The sequence below is a fragment of the Rhinatrema bivittatum genome, chromosome 6 (genome assembly GCF_901001135.1).
Source record: "Rhinatrema bivittatum chromosome 6, aRhiBiv1.1, whole genome shotgun sequence".
Taxonomy (NCBI): domain Eukaryota; kingdom Metazoa; phylum Chordata; class Amphibia; order Gymnophiona; family Rhinatrematidae; genus Rhinatrema; species Rhinatrema bivittatum.
Window position 1 is genome coordinate 318,002,143 of NC_042620.1, and position 26,022 is coordinate 318,028,164.

Here is a 26,022-nt window from a genome sequence, read left to right on the forward strand (position 1 = left end):
GGGCATCCGGGGGGTTGGATACCCCTGCCTGTGTCTTGCCCACATCGGTGCCAGTGTCTCGATAGCCAGGGTTTCCTAGAGCACTGAGGAGGCTCCTCTCACTCCTTCCTCTGACTCCAACTCTGACAGATTATTTAAAAAAAAAAAAAAATCAGAAAGAAAGCAAGGAAGAAGCCTTTCTAGGTAGGAGGAGTTCATTTGGGGGACGGGCCATGCCGTTTCGTCTGCAGGCCAGGTGGAGTGGTGAGCTTAACTCCGCGGGGCCTCATGATGGCCCGGGGCTCCGGGTAGGTCAGCGGGGGGGTTAGGCCTTCATGCGCCTGTAAGGCCTCTTTTTATTTTCGCATCGGCAGCCCTCCTCACAGCAATTTCGTGCCTGCAGGGAATTTTTCTATTTTTAGCTCCTGCAGTCACGCGAAGATTTTCTGACTGGAATTTTTTTCTTTTTTTCAGCAGACCGCGTTGCTGCTCATTTTTCTTAATGGCACTCCAGCCTAAGTTGGGAACCTGCTGCGCATGTGGGGCTTCAGGGCAGGCCATAAATGCTAGTTCCCTGCCTGTTCTTCAGGGCAGGAGGGAACTTCCTCGGGGGGAGCAGCAAGCAGGTAAGGCTCCGGTCCTCTGGGCCATGGTCCTCCTCGGCGGGGGAGGGTAGCTCGCGGTGGCTGCCGAGGGAGGAGGAGGCCCCTCCCATTCTTTCTCCAGTGGACCAAATTCCCGCGTTTGGGGATGAACCTGGGCCACCGGACCCTCCTGCGGGAGGTGGTGTTTTCAGGGGAGTTTTGCCCTGAGTTTGTGCTCCTGCTGCATCAGGCGTTCCTGGCTAGGAAACAGGAGATCCTGAAGAGAGCAGTGCAGCCGGACCCTTTGGCGGATCCCCACCAAAGCAGATACCCATGGGGTCTCTGGACCACCATTACCCTGCAGGGGCTCACCAAGTGGCTCAAGGTGTGGATAGGTTGCTGGCCTCACTCGGGGATCCCTCAGACCCTGGGGCAGATCAGGATCCGGGACTCACCCTGGATATGGGTGATGTGATACAGGACGACCCGGACCAAGATGACCTCCCACCCTCGGAAGGCGATGATCCTAGCGTAGTGCACTTGTTTAAGCGAGAGGAGCTTCAACCTCTCATTCCCCCAATTCTTGGAGGTCCTGGGGATCAAACGTTCACAGGAGGAATCAGACAGCAAAGGTGTCAACCCAGTCCTGGATGGGATTCGGGGTCCAACAACTTCCTTCCTATTACCTAAGAAGGTCTGCAAGTTAGTGACCTGGGAGTGGAACTCGCTGGATGTGTGTTTAAAAGTGGGAAGAGCCATGGCAAAATTTTACCCGCTATCGCAGGATGTTTTGGATCTTCTAAAGATACCGAAGGTGGACGCGGCGGTGTCTGCCATGACTAAGACCACCGTTCCTGTGGCCGGGGCCACTGCGCTGAAGGACATTCAGGACCGCAAACTGGAGATTCATCTGAAGTGAGTCTTCGAGGTCTCAGCGCTGAGTTTCAGGGCGGCGATTTGCGCCAGCCTCATGCACAGAGCCTATCTTTGCTGGGTTCAGGAGGCGACCGCAACTCCCAGTCTGATGGTGGGGGGTCCTTGCAAGCCGAACGTTTGAAGGCAGGAGCTGTCTATGTCGCGGACGCGTATGATTTGATTAGGACTTCGGCGCGCAGTATGGTGTCTGCGGTTAAGGCTCGTAGACTGCTCTAGTTGTGTAATTGGTCAGCAGACATCTTCCAAGTCTCCACTTTGTAACCTCCCCTTTAAAGGCAAGCTTCTCTTCAGGGAGGATCTCGACCAGTTGGTGAAATTGCTGGGGGAGTCCAAGGGCAACCTATTGCCAGAGGATAGGAAACCTTCGGGGAAGGTTTTTCCCCCGCGGGCTCATTTTTGGGATTCTAGAAGATTTCGCCCTGGTAGATCTTCAGCTCCTTCGGGGTCCAGGCCAGGCTCGGGACATCAGCAGTCCTTTTGTGGAGGATGGCGCCCAGGCAGAGTCCACAAGCCAGGGTGCTGGTCATTAGGGATGTGAATCGTTTTTTGACGATTTAAAATATCGTCCGATATATTTTAAATCGTCAAAAAATCGTTAGGGCCATGATACAATACCAATTCCCCCGATTTATCGTTAAAAAATCGTAAATCGGGGGAAGGGGGAGGGCAGGAAAACCGGCACACTAAAACCCCCTAAAACCCACCCCGACCCTTTAAATTAAATCCCCCACCCTCCCGAACCCCCCCCCCCAATGCTTTAAATTACCTGGGGATCCGGCGGTGGTCCAGAACGGCGGCGGTCCGGAACGGCCCCCTCAATAGAATCGTGTTGTCTTCAGCCGGCGCCATTTTTCAAAATGGCCGCCGCAAAATGGCGGCGGCCATAGACAAAAACGATTCGACGGAGGAGGTCGTTCCGGACCCCCGCTGGACTTTTGGCAAGTCTTGTGGGGGTCAGGAGGCCCCCCCAAGCTGGCCAAAAGTTTCCTGGGAGTCCAGCGGGGTTCCGGGAGAGATTTCTCGCCGCAAATCGTTTTCTGTACGGAAAATGGCGCCGGCAGGAGATCGACTGCAGGAGGTCGTTCAGCGGGGGTTCCGGACCGCCGCTGAACGACCTCCTGCACTCGATCTCCTGCCGGCGCCATTTTCCGTACGAAAACGATTCGCGGCGAGAAATCGCTCCCGGAACCCCGCTGGACTCCCAGGAAACTTTTGGCCAGCTTGGGGGGGCCTCCTGACCCCCACAAGACTTTCCAAAAGTCCAGCGGGGGTCCGGAACAACCTCCTCCGTCGAATTGTTTTTGTCTATGGCCGCCGCCATTTTGCGGCGGCCATTTTGAAAAATGGCGCCGGCTGAAGACAACACGATTCTATTGAGGGGGCCGTTCCGGACCGCCACCGTTCTGGACCACCGCCGGATCCCCAGGTAATTTAAAGCATTTGGGGGGGGTTCGGGAGGGTGGGGGATTTAATTTAAAGGGTCGGGGTGGGTTTTAGGGGGGTTTAGTGTGCCGGCTCACGATTTTAACGATTTTTCACGATAGTTTACACACCCAAACGGCAACAATACGATTCCCTCCCCCTCCCAGCCGAAATCGATCGTTTAGACGATCGAGGACACGATTCACATCTCTACTGGTCATGGAAAACATACCCAATGAAGCCAGGGGCATCCATTCCGTCATAGAAGCTGTCGGAGGCAGATTGTCGAACTTCTACACAGAGTGGGAAAAGATTACCTCGGACCAATGGGTCTTGGAAGTGGTCCGGGACAGTTTCACTCTCGAGATTTTGCACCCAGTGCGGGAGGCCTTTGTGGAGTCTCGCGTCACTTTGCAGGTCAAGCACAAGGCAGTACAGGGGACTCTACGATGGCTGCTCGATCTCCAGGCCATTTTTACAGTTCCTCTGGCAGAAGAGGGCAAGGGACGGTATTCGGTCTACTTTGTGGTTCCCAAGAGAGAGGGCACCTTTCGTCCCATTCTAGATCTATAGAAGCTGAACAGGTGTTTGCAAGTTCCCCGTTTTCAAATGGAGATGTCGAACAGTGGTGGCCTTCTTCAGGGGCACTGGATTTGGTGGAAACTGGATGAATAAGAAAGCTTTCTAAACACACTCTAGGTCACCCCTGAGTTTGGCAATTCTGTTCCTTAACCCTGAGAAGTGCACACAAATAGGATAAAAAATCCCCATCTTTCATAATTCTGCACAAATATTGCACTCCACTGTTCCTCCCATCCACTACTCACTGTCAGCTACCCCAAGAATACAGATTGTAGAGATGGGAATGCAATCCGGAATGATCCTGCATCTTTCTCTTTGATCAGTGCCTGGCTAAGAAGTGTGGGTGATGTGGAAGGAGTGACATGCAGAGTTCAGAGCAGATGATCCTGCTTCCACCCCAAGCACGGTAAAGGGTGGAACAAATTGCACTGAAGTAAGTTATTCTGTGAAATAAGGAAGGAAAGAGCCTCAATCAGCAGCAGCAGCACTTACATTCACATGATATAGGAAAAGAAGAAAAAGGAAGCACTCGCATTCAGTCAGATTTAGGGACGAGCGTGTATTCACCAGAATCTACCCTGGAGAGGTGTTTCTGTTCTTCCTAGGCATGGAGGCATTCCGCTGGCAAATTCTGATTATAAGCCTCTTTGTCTCCAGCTATGGTGAGTACAAGCTGTAATTATGTGACAGTGCTCCCGTCACACAAATGGCATGAATTTTTAGAGATGTATAAGGAAAGTTGTTTGTTTATTTTGATGGTATTTTTTGTTTCTTGATTTGTTTGTTATTTATTTCATTGTGTTTCATTTATTTTATTTATTAATTTAAACCTCCCTTCCCCATCCCCAGTTCACTCTGTCCCTCTCTCCCTTCCCTTCATCCCCCATTTACTCTGTTCTTCCCTCTTTCTCCCTATATTGTATCATTTCCTCCTTCCCAGTCTCCAGAAGGTTCAATCCCTTCATTTTCCCTGCTGCAATCCCAGAGTCACTCCCTCTTTGCCCCTCCGAAACCCCTCACCTAATCATAGGACTTTCAAAACTGCTCGCATGTGCCCACATGCACGGCTATATGGGACACAGTATTTTGCTACTGTATTTTATCATCTGTGTACAAATGATATGTGTAGGTTATAAAATACAAGTACATATGTGTGCACGTATGCTCGTATACGTAAAACCCGCGAGCCATGCAAGTTCAGACTTATCCAGAAAAGTAATGGTACTTATTTGGATAAACTTCAATTTATGCAGCTAAGTAGTGGCACTTAGCTGGATAAGTCTGAAAAGCATTACTTGTCTGTCTAATAAGCACTTTTTGAATTTATCCAGGTAATCAAGACAGCCAGATAAGTCTAAAACAAAAGCACTATCTGGATAAGTTCAAATTTGGCCATCTAAGTAGCAGCAAAAGTGCTACTTAGCCTGCTAAGTCATAATATAGTCAAATATGTGTGCAAAAATGATATACACATGTATTTTCACTTTGAATTTTAAAAGGATTCATGCATAGATTTAACTTGCGTTAATTAGATGCATTTTTTCCCTGTAAGATGGCTTTTAAATGCATACTTCAGGGGATTTTCTAATGTGCGAGTGGCAATGAGAACCAGTTTTACCAATTAGTCTACCAGTTCACCCAGTCCATCTGCAGATCATCGAGACTTTCCTGCCTCTTCAGCCTGAAGTCCTTCCCCCACCAAGTCATTTTCACTTTTGAGATGTTCACGATCACTTACACCAGATATTGAGCAGAAGTAAATATGCACAAGTGAAAGACTCACGCAAGTCACTTTGGCAGGCTGTAAAATAACAACTTGTGGGTGCAAATGTCGGACCCTCCCCAGAATGCCCCTGGCCCGCTCCCTTTTTCACACGCGCAAATTTACGCACAGTCCCCGGTATATGCACGTATGTTTTATATGCATGAATCTTTTAACAAATTAACTCACGGTTAACAGAAGGAGGAGATGGGCAGCCTTGCAGCACCTGCTTCTCCTCCCCTGCTGGTATTCCAATGCTTCAATTACTGTTATATCTGTTATATTGTAACCTTCAGTTGCTTTTGACAGTCATACCTTCTTTTGTAAGGCTTCAACTGTTCGGGCAGACTTTATATGCTTAAGTCAGGACAATGCTGTGGTCTCCTCTTTCCCCAAGGTCTCTGTTCAGCTGTTTGTGCTGTAGTCTTGCTATCTGAGGTTACTACTACCTGCTCCCCAGTAGTCTCTCTTTAGGTGTTTGTGCTCTAGTCTTACTTTTGCTATCTGAGGTTACTACTACCTGCTCCCCAGTAGTCTCTCTTTAGTTGTTTGTGCTGTAGTCATACTTTTGCTATCTGAGGTTACTACTACCTGCTCCCCAGTAGCCTCTCTTTAGCTGTTTGTGCTGTAGTCATACTTTTGCTATCAGAGGTTACTACTACCTGCTCCCCAGTAGTCTCTCTTTAGGTGTTTGTGCTGTAGTCTTACTTTTGCTATCTGAGGTTACTACTACCTGCTCCCCAGTAGCCTCTCTTTAGCTGTTTGTGCTGTAGTCATACTTTTGCTATCAGAGGTTACTACTACCTGCTCCCCAGTAGCCTCTCTTTAGGTGTTTGTGCTCTAGTCTTACTTTTGCTATCTGAGGTTACTACTACCTCCTCCCCAGTAGCCTCTCTTTAGCTGTTTGTGCTGTAGTCATACTTTTGCTATCTGAGGTTACTACTACCTGCTCCCCAGTAGTCTCTTTTTAGGTGTTTGTGCTGTAGTCTTACTTTTGCTATCTGAGGTTACTACTACCTGCTCCCCAGTAGTCGCTCTTTAGCTGTTTGTGCTGTAGTCTTACTTTTGCTATCTGAGGTTACTACTACCTGCTCCCCAGTAGTCGCTCTTTAGCTGTTTGTGCTGTAGTCTTACTTTTGCTATCTGAGGTTACTACTACCTCCTCCCCAGTAGTCTCTCTTTACCTGTTTGTGCTGTAGTCATACTTTTGCTATCTGAGGTTACTACTACCTCCTCCCCAGTAGCCTCTCTTTACCTGTTTGTGCTGTAGTCATACTTTTGCTATCTGAGGTTACTACTACCTGCTCCCCAGTAGCCTCTCTTTAGGTGTTTGTGCTGAATTCATACTTTGATTCTGTCAGAGTCAGGGCCGGTGCTTCCACTAGGCAAACTAGGCATTCACCTAGAGCACCAACATTTTTGGGGCGGCAAAAAATTTCTAGCGCAAGGTCCAGGGGGTTGCTGTGCCAGATCCAATACTGCCAAAGAGGGGAGCACCGTGCTGGAGCCAGTGGAAGCGTTGGGCTGGAGCTACCGCCAATAGGTAAATTGGGGGGAGGGGGAATGGCTGAAGGTTTGCCTAGGGTGCCAAATCTTCTTGCACCAGCCCTGGTCCTGGTGTTGCTGTCACCTCAATCTGCAGCAACTAATCCATGTGAAAAGTTGGTTAGAGAGCAGAACCAGAATATATATTCCTTCAGAAGAAGGGGGCATCATCACTGTAGAACAGTCTGGCTATTTCCTCTCTCTGCTTTTTAGATACTCTGGGGTGAGAAGTTGGAAGGGGAAGCTAGCATTGCTGCTGCATGTGCTGAGAGCTGGTTCTTCTGCCTAGGGTAGAACATTTTGAGGGGGTGGCAAACACCCCAGAAACCTCCAAATGCCACTTACCCACTTTTAAGATACAGCAACACGAGAGAAGGAAATGGATGCTGGGTAGATTTTGGAGATGTACACAGAGAGGAAACTGGGTGGGTCGGTGGGGGGGGGGTTGTAGACAGAGGGTTTTGGATAGATGAGGGGGTGGAGAGAGGAATCTGGAAAGGTAGAGGGTGGAGAAAGAGGATGCTGCAATAAAACAAACCGGGAGGCGGTCCCACGTAGCCAAGGCAAAAAAAAAACAAAGGGACGACCTTATGTCGTGGAAGGAATTTTATTAAAAAGCCCGACTCTGGCCGAGTTTCGCCAAACAAGGCTGCATCAGGGGCTCAGATCACATTTGTTGATTGTTTAAAACTACATATCCTATGTATTAAAGGACGGCGAACCAAGACCTTAGTTGTGCTCTCACTGCTACATAAGCCAGTACATCAACCTAGGTATAGTATTCCTGCCGTCTTCAATTTTAAAATGTAAAATAGCTCTTGCGATGCAAAATTTTTACCTCAAGCAAAGACCTGCTTATAGTGTCTAAAAAAAAGATATTAGACAGTGTGGATAGTGGGCAAAAGGAGGGGAATTAAGGTCTTGGCAGAAGGTAAAAGGAGCATGAAAGATAGATGCTGAGCAGGACAAGAGAAGGGGGATGCTGTGCCAGAGTTGCTACTGATAGGCAGGTTTATAAGGAAGAAGGCACAAGAATGAAGCTCGGCTAATATTCTTGAAAAGGTCCTCCATGCAGTGTACCTGTCCTATAAAGGGGCAGTGTGTGACTGCGTGTGTGTGTGTGTGTGTATACATATGTGAGTGTGTGAGTGCACTTATGTGTGTGTGAGTGCATTTATGTGTGTGTAGCTTGCATATGCTGTACCTATCCTGCAGAGGGACAGTGTGTGAATGTGTGTGTGTGTGTGCATATATCTCTGTGTGTGTGTTTGTGTATGTAGCTTGCACTCCTGCTGCATGTGCTGTACCTATCCTGCAGAGGGACAGTGTGTGAATGTGTGTGCATATATTTGTGTGTGTGTGTGTGTTTGTGTGTGTAGCTTGCACTCCTGCTGTATGTGCTGTACCTGTCCTGCAGAGGGACAGTGTGTGAATGTGTGTGTGTGCGCATGCATATGTGTTTGAGTGTGTGAGTGTGTTCATGTGTATGTATGTGTGTGCACCTGTGTGTGTGTGTGTAGCTTGCACTCTTGCTTGTATGTGCTGTACCTGTTTCATGATGGGGCAGTGTGTGAGTTCATGTGTGTGTGTGTCTGTGTATGTATAGCTTGCACTCCCACTGCATGTGCTGTACCTGATCTGTGATGGGACAGTGTGTGTGTGTGTGTGTGTGTGTGTGTGTGTGTAACTTGCACTCTCGCTGCATGTGCTATACCTGTTCCATGATGTGACAGTGTGTGACTTTGTGTGTGTGTGTAGCTTGCACTCTTGCTTGTATGTGCTGTACCTGTTTCATGATGGTGCAGTGTGTGAGTTCATATGTGTGTGTGTGTGTTTGTCTGTCTGTGTATGTATAGCTTGCACTCCCGCTGCATGTGCTGTACCTGTCTTGTGAAGGGGCAATGTTGAGTACATGCTTGTGTGTAAGTGTGTGTGACTTGTACTCCTGCTGCATGTGCTGTAACTGTTCTGTGATGGGGCAATCGTGAGTGTGTGTATGTGTATGTACACCTTGCACTCCCACTGCATGTGCTGTACCTGATCTGTGATGGGACAGTCTGTGTATGTGTGTCTGGCTTGCACTCTCGTTGCATGTGCTATACCTGTTCCGTGATGTGACAGTGTGTGACTTTATGTGTGTGTGTGTTTGTAGCTTGCACTCTTGCTGCATATTCTATACCTGTTCTGTGATGGGACAGTATGTGAGCTCGTGTATGTGTGTGTATGTAGCTTGCACTCTTGCTATATGTGCTATACCTGTTGCGCCATGGGATAAATTTTGACACTGTGTGTGTGTGTGTGTGTGTGTGTGTGTGTGTGTAGCTTGCACTCTCAGTGCATGTGTTGCACCTGTTCTGTGATGGGACAGTATGTGAGTTTGTGTGTGTGTGTGTGTGTAACTTGCACTCTCGCTGTATGTGCTGTACCTGTTCCGTGATGGGACAATGTGTGAGAGGGGGGGGGGGGGAGGCTTGCACTGCTGCTGTCTGTGCTGCACCTGTTCTAGGATGGAGGTTCAGTCCTCTGAATATACTGACCCAATGTTTGTAGCTTTCTAACATATCTGATGTATTCCCAATTTATTTCTTCATGCCAAATTTAGTGACTTTACATCCCTTTTTTTATATTATTGTGCCTAGAAACAGATGGACAGATGGAAATTGAACCCTTACCCTTATACATAATTTTTTACAAGGTTCTTTAAGTTGAAAAGCATAAAAACAGATTCTAATTCCTACATTACTTTTGCAGCGGAGCCTAACTTGGTTGTCAGAGAAGAGATTGACGGTCAATGGGGAGATTCTGGCATCATTCCATGTACCTATGCACCCTCGCCTGAGTATGTAGAAGAGACGGTTGTTTGGTATTTTAGTGGGAACGCGATCCTACGATTGGTAGACTCTGTGCCACATACTTTAGTGAATAAATATAGAGAGAGGATCAGTCTCTCCAGGAGCCATCCAGGTGATGTCTCCCTCAGAATCAATGACCTGCAAATGATGGATAAGGGCCAGTACACATGTGAGGTGGTGTGGAGGTCGAAGCAAAGCAATGACCAGATTCACGAAGATGCGATCACTAAACTAAATGTCATTAAAGGTCAGCATCACTGTCGTTACTGCTTCCTCTTTTATTGTTAATCTTTATGGATAATAGAGATTTGTCTAATGTGAACATAAATCTCAGCACCAATTCATATCCCAATGTTTAAGAGAGAGGATGTAGACTGGGTCAGGAAGAACATTAGGATGAGCTTTGATCTCTGTAGAGCACTTGGGGCCACCTCTATCTGTCTGCCCTGTGCTGTAGGTCATGGCGCAGAAAGTAGAAGACTACACTGAAATGGTGAGAGCAGAATATCAGAGGATAAAGCTTGAGAGCAAGCACATGGTAGATATGCAGCTCCGATCGTATACTCATACTGTGATTATTCTGAAGATACCCCATAAAATAGTTCCCTATCCTGTAATCGTACTCTGCTTAATCACACAAACCCATTCTGTTCACTCGCTACTGAACTGCATAACACTACTCTAGGGATGTGCAGACAAAAATTTTTCATTTACGTTTCTTCTTTTGTTTTTTGTTTTTTTCATTTCATTGTTTCACTGTTAGCACTCACTAAAACCTGTTTAGTGTGTGGGCAATCACGTTAACATGTGTTACTCATTTTAGCATACACTAAAATGTCCAAACATTTGAGTTCGAAAGCACTATATACATAGGGGCAGATATTATAAAACTACGAGTGCGCATACTTTTGTTCGCGCACCAGGCTCAAACAAAAGTACGACGGATTTCAATAGATACGCGCATATCTGTTAAAATCCAGAGTCGGTGCTCGCAAGGTTGCCCAAAATCGGCAGCCTGCGCACCGAGCCGCGCAGCCTGCTTCCGTTCCCTTCCACCCCCGGCCCTATCTAAAACCCCACCCCCCCTACCTTTAATCCAAATGTTACACCTGCCCTAGGCAGGCGTAACTTGCGCGTACCGGGCCGGCTCCCGGCGCGCCATCTTCCGGTCCGGGGGCTGGTCTGGAGGCCGCTGCCATGCCCCTGGGCTGGAACCACGCCCGTGGCCCTGACCCGCAACGCCCTGGTGACGCGCCGGCCGTAACACACCCCCGACACGCCCTCGATGACGCGCCAGCCACGACACACCCTTGACACGCCCTCCCCCAGGAAAGCCCCGGGACTTTACGCGCGTCCCGGTGCTTTGCACACGCTGGCAGCCTATGCAAGATAGGCTCAGCGTGCACAGGGGGGGTTTGGAGTAGGTTTTCGAGGTTACGCACATAACCCTTTGAAAATCTACCCCTTAGAGGTTAATATTCAGCATAACTTAGCCAGTTAAGTTCTGACTTAGTCAGCTAAGTGGCGCTAGTCAGCTACACTCATTGGCTGCTATCTAGCTGGCTGTTTATACAGCTAAACTGATAACATTCTGGGGGCATTTAGAGCGGATCTACCTATGTGGCTAATTTATCCAGAGAAGTCCTGATACTCAGCCTTCTCTGGCTTAGTAAGCAGGATAAGACTAGGACAGCTATTTGGTTGTTCTATAGTTAGCCAGATAACGTTATCCAGCTAACTGAATATCCCGACCAAGTTAACCAGATAAGTTTATCTGAGCAACTGGCTCAGCCGGACAGCAGCTGAATATTGGCCTCATAGAAAACCCTGTTTTATGTATGTAAATCGCGCTTTGAAAATCATGCAGGGGTTCTATGTGCTAAACCCAACGTTGCACATACTTTGCCCACAGTGGAAGGAAGCATTCAGGGAGCCACAGCTGGGTCTTTCAGTTTTCAAAAGTATTGCATGTAAACCAACATGGGAGCAGGTATAGCTTTGGGCACATGTGTGTCCTGCGAACCCATGAATTTTCCAAGTCATGTGCATATTTAAGTCTGCTTTGAAAATATGGACTCTAGCGCTATACACATAGTTATAAAATTACCTTCCCCTGTGTGACCTGAAATAATTAACATACACTGCTAAATGAAATGAATAAGAGCACATACCTAAACTACACAGCAGATATGCAGCCAAACAGCGCATGCTCTGTAATTGTACCGCAGATATTTCATTAAATGTAAACACTTCCACGTGAAACATAAATATAGAGTAGTCACTGTCAATATTTCTTACTCCAGGGCTATATTTTCAGCTGCTTGTAATACCTTTACCTAGCAAATGAGGAGTCAATACCACTTGTTCATTATTTTGCATCCTGAGTGAGAAATAGGATGAGCTACAGTCTAGGGGGAGGGGATGCTGAGAAGGCAGGAATGCTTATTTAATGATTCTGCTTAACGGATGGACTTTTTCCACCATCATGTTTCTATGATAATAGCTAAAATATCAGTGACGTCAACTGCAAAGAAACCCATGATCGAGGTGACCAGCACACAAGGGCCTGGACTTACAGAAGGTAGAGTAACAGGAGAAGCTGTGAACTCAGTGACTGTGGGAGAGGGCAGGGAGCAGGACAGATAGTGAGACCTATTTAATGAGTCTATGAAGATGGGTGGGAAGGGAGTTGTGTGTTTGTGTTTATGAGGGGTCTTTGTCGAGGTATTTATGTATAGGGGGACATAGATGTGTTTTTTAGGGGATATGGCTGTGTGTGCAGGTAGGGATGTGTTTTGTAGGGTTGTGGTAGGGATTGAATGTGGGGTGCATTGGGGTATGTATGAATATTGTGTGTGTGGGCCAGGTTTCGGGATATGGGGATCTGTGTGTATGTTGACTGTGGGGGGGATGGATGTGTGTTAGGTTGGATGGATCTTTGTGTGGGGGGGGTATGGTGGGTTGTGTATTTCTGGGGGGTTTGGCTCTGAGTAGATAGGGTGTTGTATGAGTACAAAGGAGTGTAGGTGAGTAGTTAGGGCAAGGGGATATAGGTGTTGAATGGGTGCATGTGGAAGGAGTATATTTGAGGTGTGTGTGGAAGAGGGAATGAATGAATTAAGAAGCATGGTGGAAGTGGCTTTGAAGGCACCCTTCAAGTACCTTCTTTCACCAGCTACTTCAGTTTGTTTCCATATCTCTGTTTCTGTGGGTAATGTATAAATGTGACTATATTTGCATTTGCTGGGCTAAAGTGTGTGTGTAATGTATGTGTGGGTGTCTATAAGTGAGAGAAACACTGAACGTATGAGAGAGGTGCTTTGAAGGTGCATTCAGTTGCTATCCTTCACCATTCGTTTCAGTTACTTATCCCTGTCCCTGTCTGCCTCTGTTGCTCTGGAGCAAAGTTGTGGAAGGGTGAAATGGGGTTTTACTATGGAGCACTGATAAAATTATTCAGCCTGTAACTGGGGATTATTTGGAGGCTTGATTCTCCAAATATACTGACTCAAAATTTCTAGTTTTCAAACCAGTCTGAGGTATTCATATTTTCTTGCTTCCTGCCAAATTTGGAGGGCAATATTCAGCCATTATCTGGCTGAACGTGTTAGACAGTTGTCTTAGTCTTGTCCAGCTAACTGAGCTAGATAAGGCTGAAAATTGGCACTTATCCGGCTGTTAACTGGATGAATAGCTTCACCCCAGAACATCCTGTCCCCACCCCTCACTTACGGGCCAATACAGTACAGTGCGCTCCAATGGAGCGCACTGTACTGTATTGGCTCACAATACTGTATTGGCTCACAATACTGTATTGGCTCACAAATGCCGGCTCACAGTGCGCTCCAATGGAGCGCACTGTGAGCCGGCATTTGTACACGCTTTTTGGACGCGCTAGCTTTACCCCTTATTCAGTAAGGGGTAATAGCGCGTCCAAAATGCGCGTCCAACCCCCCCAAACCTAAAAGCGCCCGCAACATGCAAATGCATGTTGATGGCCCTATTAGGTATTCCCGCGCGATACAGTAAGTAAAATGTGCAGCCAAGCCGCACATTTTACTTTAAGAAATTAGCGCCTACCGAAAGGTAGGCGTTAATTTCTGCCGGCGCCAGGGAAGTGCACAGAAAAGCAGTAAAAACTGCTTCTCTGTGCACCCTCCGACTTAATATCATGGCGATATTAAGGCGGAGGCCCCAAAAGTTAAAAAAAGGAAAAAAATTAAAAAAAAAAAATGTTAAATGGGCCCGCAGCTCATGGGCTGAAAACCGGACGCTCAATTTTGCCGGCATCTGGTTTCCGAACCCGTGGCTGTCAGCGGGCTCGAGAACCGACACCAGCAAAATTGAGTGTCAGCTGTCAAACCCGCTGACAGCCGCCGTGCCTGTCAAAAAAGAGGTGCTAGGGATGCGATAGTGTCCCTAGCGCTTCTTTTTACCGCCGGCCCTAATTAAAATTAAAATACTGAATCGCACGCACAGGAGAGTGGCCTGTGCGCGCGTTTTTACTGTATCGGCCCATTAATCAGCTAACTGTTTCACTGGATAAAGAGCCAGCTAAGTGGAGGCTGCTCAGCAAGGTCAAATGTTCAGAGCCACTTAGCTGTCCAAAAGGCACCAGGTATTGAGCTCTTGGTAAATTTCTGACCCATTTTTTTGGAAAGTTATTATGCATTCTTTTGTAGTTTGTTATGATTTGTAGGTTTGTGGGCCCTTGGCCGAGGTGAGAGATGGTACTGCGCACGGGGTGAGGAGCCCCAGTGAGCCTCACTGTCGGGATGCGAGGTCTGGCCGCTGGGTGTGCAATATAACAACAACTAGAAATGGATGAGAGAGAAAGAGAGAGTGTGTAGGCAGAGAGGACAGAGAGAGCTGGAGGGGGTGACCCCAGAGGTTGGAGCCACGCTGCGTCAGTGTAGGAGGCTGATGTCAGATACAGCTCCGGAGTCCTTGAGTCTCTAGTGAATTAGTACAGTACTACCCATGGAGCAGGGAGTGGAGCAGAGAGGTTGCACAGACCTAGAGGTACCACGAGGTCTGTGAAGCTGGGTACACCGATGATGATCCTCAGTAGATGGTACGGCAATGGTCCGCAGAGCAGGGTACACCGATGAGGATCCTCAGTAGATGGTACGGCAATGGTCCGCAGAGCGGGGTACACCGATGAGGATCCTCAGTAGATGTTACGGCAATGGTCCGCAGAGCGGGGTACACCGATGAGGATCCTCAGTAAATGGTACGGCAATGGTCTGCAGAGCAGGGTATGCCGATGAGTGTTACTCAGTAGAGAAGTAGTAGTAGTGGTCCGCAAAGCGGAATACTCACTGGAGATTAGCGATGGTTCCAAAGGAAGCCCCGGGGAACGGGACAGGTAGCGGTCCTAGGCGCAGGGCCCTCTGAGCAGCGGATAGCCAGAGATGAAGTAAGGGCCCCTGAGGAGCGGGTACCCAAGGCGTCTCACGCCGAGGATGCAGGAACTGGAAGTCCGTAATGAGCGAAGCAGATTCAGCAATGAGGGATCTTTTTGCCAAGTCGATTAGTGAGGAGCAGTGAAGAAGTTAAGTAGGCCCCCAGCAGTGATGTCATCAACAGGGCCGGCCCAGGGTTCCAATTATTTAAAATCCCTGGTGGCGCGCTTGCGACTATGGAGGTCCATGGGCGGGGCCTAGTTTGATGGTGGCGTTCCTGACGCGAATCGAGGGTTCTTGCTCACGGAGCAGGCTGCAAAGAGGAGCGGCGTGCTGCAAGCCCTCCCAATGGCCCACAGCAGAGCTGGAAGTCGCTCCATCTAGGAGGTGAGCGTGGTCAGCCACGATGTCCGTGGCAGACTGGCGTAACACAGTTTGTGTGCACACAATGGTGAAATACATCAAGAAGGCCTTTAAAATCTCATCATCCTAGAAGAATGCAAAACTGGTTTCTCTACGAGGGCAGATAATCTGCATGCTGGAGCAAAGCGAGATCATTTGATAACCTACGTGGTGGGATGGGATTACTCTGTAGCAAGTGGCACACACCCCCATCTTGCAGCAGGCTCCATTAGTTTGAGGTGACACAAGGAAGAATGCTTGACATGTGAGATCCAAGGAGTATCTGAGCAGTTTGCTCTGTGAGCTGGGGTGGAGAAGGAGAAAACAGCAGACAGGGGGAAACATGAAGCAGGAGCAATATCAATATTACTCAATCATTGCCCTCCCCCAGCACAGTCAGAAGGAAGACAGCATAAGGACTCAGTCTGGCCAACTGATTCTGGTAATTGTATAAATGTCATACTTTGTAACTGTCCCTTCCTTTCTAGACCTAAGTCTTAGGTGGGGTTGCCTAAGGAATATATGCTGCAGTCAGTTTTATAATAACGTTAATGGAATATGGTAGTAGTTCTTTTCTGTGCTTTTATATAATCATTCAAATGTTGTGGTTATATTTGGTTATGCTACAGCCAGATGGGTAGATGGATACTGAACCCTCATACTGTATATAATTATTTCATGATTATGTTAGAAAGTATAAAAACAGATTCTAGCCTACCCCAAGTTCTAATTCCTACATTATTTTGCAATGGAACCTAATTTGGTTGTCAGAGAAGAGATTGACGGTCAATAGGGAGATTCTGGCATCATTCCATGTACCTATGCACCCTCGCCTGAGTATGTAGAAGAGACGGTTGTTTGGTATTTTAATGGGAAAGCGATCCTACAATTGGTAGACTCTGTGCCACGTACTTTAGTCGATAAATATAGAGAGAGGATCAGTCTCCCCAGGAGCCATCCAGGTGATGTCTCCCTCAGAATCAAGGAACTGCAAATGATGGACAAGGGCCAGTACACATGTGAGGTGGTGTGGAGGTCGAAGCAAAGCAATGACCAGATTCAGGAGGACGCAATCACTAAACTAAATGTCATTAAAGGTCATCACCACTGTCGTTACTGCTTTCTCTTTTATTGTTAACCTTTACGGGTAAGAGAGATCTGTCTAATGTGAACATGAATCTCAGCATCAATTCATATCCCAGTGGAGAGGATGTAGACTGGGTCAGGAAGAACATTAGGATGAGCTTTGATCTCTGTAGAGCACTTGCAGCCATCTCTGTCTGTCTGCCCCATGCTGTAGGACATGGCGCAGAGAGTAGAAGACTACACTGAAAGCCCCTCCAACTGCAGAAAGGTGAGAGCAGAATATACTCAGAGGTTAAAGCTTGAGAGCCAGCACATGGCAGATATGCAGCTCAGATTGTATACTGACATTAATCGCACGCTAATTGTGGTGCAAATACCACATAAAATAGTTCCCTATTCTGCAATCGTACTATACTTAATCACACAAGCCCATACTGTTCATTTTCTGCTGAACTGCATTGCAAATACATGGCAGACTTGCAACCAAACTTTGTATGTAGATATTTTCATTAACTGTAAATGTTTCCACCCTAAACTGAATAACTTAGAGAGATGAAAGGCCCTAAATATGTTTGATCAGTTCAGGTATTTTTACTTCCGAGTCTATATTTTCAGCTGCTTGTACCTTTACCTAGACAATGAGGAGTCAGTACCACCTGTTCATCACATTGCATCCCAAGTGAGAGAATGAGCTGGAGTCTAGGGACAGGGGGTGCAGGAAAGGCAGGAAGGCTTATTTAACGATTCTATGAAGACTAATACTATTTTTTAAATGAAATGAGACTGATTGATAATGATCATAGTTTGGATGTAGTGCTGAGCAGTTGGTGTGGATGGCAGAGTAGATAGGCCGGATGGGCTTTTTCTGTCATCATGTTCCTCTGTTTCTATGATAATTGTTAAACTTTATTGCAGTGGCATTAACTACCAAGAAACCCATGATCGAGGTGACCAGCACACGAAGGCCAGGATCTACAGAAGGTAGAGTAACAGGAGAAATGTCCATGAATCAGAGATATTCAGTCTGAGATTACAGAGCGCCATGTGGCACTCTTATACTCCTTCATTGTAGAAACAGAGCAGTACTGGGCTGGCAAGGTTCACCAGTGACAAGAGATCCCCTGCCCATCTAATAGTCCTGCAATAATATTCAGTTCTATAGATTACTGTTGTTCTCTGAACCAGTTCAACCATCTTCTGGCTAAGTCATGAAGTACCAGATGCCATTGAAAATAAATTCTGTTACTAGAATGATTTGAGGTATGGTGCACACTGAAAACTTGTGTTCAGTTCTATAGATTACTGTTGTTCTCTGAACCAGTTCAACCATCTTCTGGCTAAGTCATGAAGTACCAGATGCCATTGAAAATAAATTCTGTTACTAGAATGATTTGAGGTATGGTGCACACTGAAAACTTGTGATGTCACCAATTTATGGCAATAATAAATACACAGAGGGGCCGATACATCAAACACGCATAAACAAAATGCGTCCATTAGGAACGCACGTGTTTTGAATGCGCACACAATCTGTCATCGTTAACCTGGATGCAATATTTAAATGAATCAAAAGTGCATGAAAAAGGCATGCATTGATCAAAACAGAGCGTTCGTAGTGCCATGCATTTTATTGTATTGAATGTCCAATATTGCATTGCAAGTGCGATCTGTGTATGCATATATCTGTCAAAATGGCTTTTGTCAACTGTAATACAATAATTACATTTTTAAATTAAAAATGTGATGATATTTTAACTAAAAAAGCAATATTTGAAACCGGCTTTGCTCCCCCAATGTGACATCAGCATGAACCTCAACAGCAGGAGAGAAGAAAAAACAACCAATAAGGACTGTATAACATAGTCTGGGTAAAACAAATAAGCATGGGTGTAGCTTGCTTATTGCGGCGGTTACTACCCCTACTACCCCTAACTAATCAAGCTAGATATTTCAATGGTGGGGGTGGAAGGGAAATAGAACCAAGAGCTAAGAGAAACAGATAAGTATGAGAGAAAAAAACGTGTGAAGCTTGCTGGGCAGACTGGATGGGCCGTTTGGTCTTCTTCTGCCGTCATTTCTATGTTTCTATGTTTCTATCCTATCTGCAAGGTATATAAATCGCTGTGAGAGGCAAACTTTCCTTTTGTGCTGAGTTCAATTGGACCTGTACTTGCCACAGACTGGTGTGAACTGGTCCCCTGAATTCATGCAATTTATGCTTCAATTTCTTCATTTTCCAAAGGTAAGAGGTGGTTGCTTTCTGCTTATTTGTATGTCCGCAGACTTGTTCATTGTTTTTTTTTCATGTTATATTTTACTTTTTGTTGCATGGAGGAGCAATTGGACGTCCTTGAAAGTGTTATCAATGCTCAATCCTTGGATGTCGATCGGTTGAATGTGTCCACAAATGGGGTCTTGTTTATCAACATCCGATTCCCGTATGTCAACTTTAACATATTTACGTATTTATTTATTTATTTTTCGAGTTTTATATACCATCATTCGGTTTCGCCATCATAATGGTTTACAAGTTTCTGTCAGAGTAGTACAGTTTACATAGGTAGTACAGAACTCATGATCAGAGTCATGTAAAAAATACAGTTAGGTATTAGTACAAATACATATGAATGGCGGACAGACAGCCTCTGGGCGCTAACATTCTTATCCAGCTTTTTGAGTGCCCTTGCAACACCCAAGTCGTGGAGTCGATCCTTGAAGGTGTTATCGACACTCAGTTCTTGAATATCAATCAGTAGAACATCCACAAATGCGGTCTTTTTTCATTGGCGGCCGATTCCTGGATGTCCATTAACATTTGAATACTGGCCAGGCAGCTTCCGGGCGCTAACATTCGTATCCAGCTTTTTGAACGTCCTTGCATTCCGGCCTCAGAAATCGCTTTAGCACGCCGACTCTTGGATGTTGATTTCAAGCCCAGGCCTTGTGCGTCGGTACAATACCCATGAAAGGACCCTACAGGCATATAAAAATTGGTCGTCTGTAAACAAGACTTTTTTTTAACAGATGCCCAATTCATGTATGCTGAACAGTTGGATTTTGGCGTCATTCCAATGATTGCCTGTCTTATGTTCTTATGAGTCCCTTTTCCTTATCTTTCCATGCTTTCTGGGAGGCCTTTGTATTTGTCCTTCCTATGATAGTTTTCCTATCTGTCCATGCTCTCTGGGAGGCCTGTGTATTTGTCCTTCCTATTATAGTCTCTTTTTCTATCTGTCCTGTGCTCTCTGGGAGTCCTATTTCTCTCTGTCCATGCTCTCTAGGAGGCCTGTGTCTTGTTGTTCTTATGATAGTCTGTTTTCCTATATGTCCTATCTGTTTTCTTATGTATCATTGCTCTTTTTGAAATCGCCAATAACAGGTATACAATACTTTTGTTCCCTGTATCTGTTTTAGCAGCAACAAGTGAAATGGAGAACAATGGTCCACAATGCTGATGGCCAAGTGGGACAGACAGCTCAATGGAGGAAAACGAAATTTGTTTCAGGATGATAGACAGGTAGCTGTGCAGGAAGAGCAGGCATGCCCCAGTGGTCTCCAATGTCCAGGGAAGCGTGTACATGATGTGTGCTTCTCCGATGGGGAGAAAGAGCAGCTGTGCTGGAGCATCTGCGAGAACTACAGAGTGCTCTCAAATCCAAGTCTTCTGCATTGACCAAGCAGCAAATCTTGGCGCAGAATGCGTGAGAGGTCAGTCTCCAGGAGGTCAAGACACGGGATGTGAAACAGATTCATCACCGCTGGCGTGACACCCGCAGGGAGGTTAAAGAGAAGATGGCAAAATTGCGGCTTCACGAAAAAGGATAGGTGGTTGACCTGCTTGTACTCTGACGTTGACTCCCCTGGGAGGAGCTGATCCTGTAAACTCTGAGCATGTCCTCACCCATCGGGTGTGACTCAGGGCGACCAGAAGGTACAGTTTTCGAACTGACTAACGTGTTTGCATTGTGTATTTCTTTTTTTGGTGCTTGGGTGGTTAACAAAACTAATTATTGACCGTCTTATCCTTTCCTGCAGCTGCAGCATCGAACAATGTGACCACTCAGAATGTGGAAGATGGTATGGAAGGAGATCCAGACTCTCCTTCCATGCCGGAATTCATGTTCCTGGACATTTATGATGAGCATCCTCCCACTGAGAGCTAATTGGTTGAGGAGAGCCAGCCCAAGGAAAAGTGGACACTAACCCTGCAGGAGGACACCCTGGAAACACAGTTGGTGGAGACTACAGGGGCTCCAGTAGAGCAGCAGGAGGAAGTGGTTGACATGCCATGATTTGCTTGGATGAGCTGGCCAACAATAAGGTGACTGACCTGATTGCATGGCAGCAGGGTCACATCACTATTGTTGCCGAGTTTTGGACTGCAGTCCACTCGGTTCTTCAGCAAATGCAACATAAGAATGCTGAATTCATGACCAATAGGACCTCCCTGGTGGGCCAACTAGTGGGCCGTGCAGGACTTATCAAAAGCCTTCAGGTCACTGAACCCACAGTGACACTTTTCTACTTCTTACTTTTTCCAATAAAATAGTTATGTGTGTTTTTACAGGCTGCAATGTCTCTCATTATTCCAGTGTTTTATAGTTGTCTGTTTTATACCGTCATATATTTTATTCAGCTAGGATCAAGTGTTTCCCCAAGCGTGGGAAGCCTGCAAAGAAAAACACAGGAGATAGTGGCACAACCTATCAAGAAGCTACTTTATTGTAGCAGAAGGTTCCCTTTCCCATTATCACTTTTCTTCCTTTTTCTTCCCTCTTCCCCCAATCCCTAGACATCTTTGCCATCCTCATTATCTTGCTTTGCCTGGTATCTTCATCTACCTCCCTTCCCAATCCCCACCTGACCCTGGGATGATCATTGTCATTATCCTCTCCCCCTACCTCTTCCCACTCCATCGTATTTTTGCCCTTGCACATTACAAGGACAGCACTGGAGGCTGGTGCTGGTCGTAATAGTTGGAGAGGCCAACAGGACATGCAACAAATGTTGAAATCTTTATTTTATTTATTATTTTATTTTGGGTTTTTATATACCGGCATTCGAGAACGCAGTCCCATCATGCTGGTTCACATAGAACAGGGGGTGCATCGTAAACATAAACTAAAAACAGTGGTGCGGAAAATGCAGTTACATATAACAGGGAGATTGGAACTTGGCAGAGAAAGAAGAGAAAGGACAGGTTATTAATTCAAACATGTAAACAATAATGGAGATAGTTAATCATGGTTGTAGTTGGAGATAAGGATTGGCGAGGATAGAATATATCAGTTTGATATATATATATAATATATATATATAAACTATTACAATATATATATATTATATATTTATATATATTATACTATATATATATAAAAATATTTACAAAAAATGATATATATTTAAAAAAAAGGAGGGGGTTGAGATGGAGGGCAGGGATTGTTGTTGGTGTCCCTGGGGGATGATGTGGAGTGTCACTGGCAGGGCCACAGAGGCCCATTTAGCTGGACCAGGAAAGGGCCATGGAGATGATTGAGCTTCTGCTATAGATGACAGAAGCTCAATCATCTGCTGCTGGCCTTGTATCAAGCTCTGCCAAGTTGGCTTCCTGCATACACCAAGAGCCCTTCCATTGTGGCCATCCTGCAGTCCAGCCAAACAAGCAGAGTGAGCACAAGCATCCAGGTGTGCCTCAATTGAAGAAGGCCTTCCTCCCTCATGAGGCACATCCTCGGATGCAGCCTCTTGCTCCTGGAGATGGCAGGCTGCAGATGGAGCATCAGTGGAGGGCTCCTCATTGTCCAATGATGACTATGTCCTTATCCCGTAGGGACACAGGGCAGGAAATGGGCAAGGGCGGCAGGTGTCTCAGGTCATGGTGGTGTCAGAGGTGGTGGTGACGGCAGAGGGGGGCGGTGATGGCGGAGAAAGCGGTGATGGCGGTGATGGCAGGTTGCAGTTCTCCTCTTCTTTCTCTCCTCCTCTTGGCTTGAAGTGATGGAGGTGTCTGAAATAATAAATACCAAAGATTTGGGGAAAATAAAAACATCCAAGTCCAGGGCGTCTCTTAAAGGTGCCGGATTTGGGCATCCAAACAACCTGTGACGGGCAATCCAAATCCGGCACCTTTAAGAGACACCCTGGACAAGCATCCATTGATGCAGCCCTTCATGGATGTCAATGTCCAGGGCATCTCTTAAAAGCACCAGATTTGGGCATCCAAACAGCCTGTGACGGGCAGCCCAAATCCGACATCTTAAGAGACGCCCGGACTTAAGCATCCATTGATGCAGCACCTCATGGACGTCGAAATCTAGGACGTCTTTTAAAGGTGCCGGATTTGGGCATCAAAACAATCTGTGATGGGCAGCCCAAATCCAGCGCCTTTAAGAGATGCCCTGGACTTAAGCATCTATCGATGTGGCCCCTCATGGATGTCGAAGATCAGGACGTCTCTGAAAGGGACACTGGTCAGTAGGAATGTAAAAGAACTACATTAAACCACAGATCCACTCAGCTGTAGAAATGCAATTTATTCACTAAAAAGAAATCAGAAAACTAAAGATAACAATAGAGCATCCTGGAACATCTTTCAGTGCCTCTATTGGACTCTAATTACAACTCCTGAAATGGAAAACACAAAAGAATGGATTTAGATTATTCCAAATATCTTAGACAGAGGAGAAGGGTTATTTGTAAGACCTCTAAGAACCTACAAGAGAAATACTCAGCAATGACCCTTCAGCAAGCCTCCAAGCCTCGCACTGTGTTCTCCGCTTCCACAGCTGGTTGAGGAGGGTGGATCTGGGGGCAAGTTTTCAGGGACCTCCACTTCCAGTCCAAAGCGCAACGTGAGGTTATGTAACATGCAGCGGGCCATAACAATGCATGCGACCTTTTCGGGACTGTACTGGAGGCACCACCTGACCAGTCCAAGCATTTGAATCATCCTTTCAGCACACCAAATGTCCGCTCGATGACAGATCTAGTGCTGGTATGTGCCTCGTTTACTGTTTTTCTGCCACAGTGCACGGGGCCAGAAGCAGAGTCAGCAACCACGGCTTACAGCCATAGCCAACATCACCTATAAAAGAGATAAGCAATATTGCATCAAAGACACTGACAAAATACCATGAAAACATATATACACTACTTCGTATGCATATTTATTTATTTATTTATTTATTTGTGTGTTTTTCTATACCGAAGTTTGGATACATAACTGGCTCATTTTATACTACACCCACCTTAACAATACAATAGTCCAAAATATTTTCTGGATAAAACAATTAACTTGTACAGGGTTCTGCATTCCTCCTTGCCACCTGGTTATCTATCAAGACTTCTGATAGCTACTGTTACTTACCGAACAACCAGCCATCATTGTATTTTCCCTTGGGGAAAATCGGTTCCAAGCAACGAACGAGCAAGGATGTATGAATCGTGGCAGCTCCCCAGAAATCTCGATATTACATTCAGGATACACCGATGCGCATCACATATCACCTGCACATTCATCGAATGGAATGACTTCCAACTGCAGAATGCACTTTCCTGTTCTGACCTGGGGTAAGTGCGATATGGGTGCAGTCTATTGCGCCTAATACATTGGGCATTCCAGCTATGTCAAAGAATCCATGCCGTATCTCCTGCAGTTGCCCTGGGTCCACTGGGAAATAAATATTCTGTTGCATACGTTTCATCATAGCTCTCAAGACTTGTCCAAAGTTCCGCAAGACTGAGGACTGATTCATCCAGCAAACCAGTCCTACTGTATTCTGGAAACTTCCTGTGATGAAAAATGCAAGGCACGCAGAAGTTCCACCAGCCCAAGGACCGCATGGTTGCAAGAAGCGATTGGATCAATATCATTGCGCAGGTCCTCATACAGGGTCTCAATTGCACTAGAACTGAGATATTATCTTGCACTACTTCTGACTCAGGTAATCCAAGGAGGGTTGTGCATGGTCAAATAAGACACTGCCTTCAGGGTCTACGGATGGCTCTGGGCTGCACCTGAAACCATAACAACATAAGGAACAGATGACATACCATACTGAATCAGACTGAGGGTCCATCAGATGTTTTTTTAAACACAGACCAACCACATCCTCAGCTTATCACAGCTGTGTGTGCGGGTGGGATCCAAAAACACATGTTTTTAAACAGACCCAAACTTCAGGGTTCATAAAAGGCCCTTGTTATTTAAAGACACCTGAGGCCTGGAGCTTTCACAGATGACTTGGACTTTGGCATCCATTGTTCTAGTAATGGACGTTAAACTTTTAGATGTCCTTTTGACAAACATTACCAATGCTGAAGTCCAGGGCGTCTTGTGATGGCCTCAGAATTGGACGTCCAATCAATAAGTTTTTAATAAAGACTTAAAAGGATTAAAGCCATTTGCTAACCTGTGCCTGCACCGCCGCATGGTCCTCTAGTCTTCTGTCATTGGCAAAATTATTTGCTTTCGCCCTCCCTCGTGTAGCTGCCCTAATTCTTGCTTGCAGACCCAAGAAGAAGGTCAGCACAACAAGGAAGTAAACAGTTTCCAATGGAAAGCAGGAAACCTTCAGAAACCACTAGTTACCACTAGCTCCAGCACAATAATGCCAGGGTAAGGCAGGCACAAAATTTCGAACGTAAAAGACTTGCTATGGACACACAAAATTTAGGCACATGTTTCTGCATTGAGTACTAATAGATAATTGTCACATTTAAATAGGATTAGCATGCCATTTGGCTCTATTCCCTATGCACAGATTTTGCACACGTTATAGATGCGCTAATCCAGATATTGCATTAGCATTCCTTTAGCGCTCAAAAAATGTGTGTCCAACCATGCTGTCACCACCACAGTAACAGAACACCCGATATTGCATTGGCCTCAGAATGTCAGTCTCATGGTGACATCATAATAGTAAAAGTTGCTCATTCATTGCATCATCATAGATGCCATTTTTAGGTGACCAATAAATTATAATCATATGATGCCAAAGATCCACTAAAATTACTTAATTCTATAGTAGAAAAATATCATCTATGAGATGCCTTTGGTGAAAACAAGGCCCTGAGCATGAGCTGTGTTTCACTCACTAAGAGTTGCGTCAAGCAGCTCCTCATCCATAAGTTATCAGGGCATCATAGAGGCTGCATATTTAGTTTCATAACATCTGGTCTCCATTCTTGTGAAGTGGGACCTCATCTGCTCTCCTCCAGTCCCTGAGTCTCCCCCCCTTCAGGGTTACTGCATGCTTGAGCTCTTTCAGCATCATGTCCTGTGGCCTCAGCCATTTGGTTTGTGATCACTTCACATTTCTCACTATTATGTCCCACCTTGGATCTACTGCCTTTCTTGTCTTCTGTACATCCCGAGCAAAATAATTTGTTTAACATTTCTGCCTCCTGCCACTCCTCCTTTTATAAATCCCACTTTCTCCCTCTATCTTATCTGGTTATCCTCCTCT

The 26,022-nt window shown here is 46.0% G+C and overlaps 1 protein-coding gene across 1 annotated transcript in view; it reads left to right on the forward strand.

Moving 5' to 3' along the window:
- Positions 1 to 26,022, forward strand: part of LOC115094466 — a 51,988-nt gene that overhangs the window by 16,358 nt on the left and 9,608 nt on the right. The window contains exons 5-7 of the mRNA XM_029607553.1: positions 9,562 to 9,909; positions 12,166 to 12,243; positions 17,471 to 17,536. Of these exons, the coding sequence (XP_029463413.1) occupies positions 9,562 to 9,909; positions 12,166 to 12,243; positions 17,471 to 17,536 (492 nt within the window). The remainder of the gene's footprint in view (positions 1 to 9,561; positions 9,910 to 12,165; positions 12,244 to 17,470; positions 17,537 to 26,022) is intronic.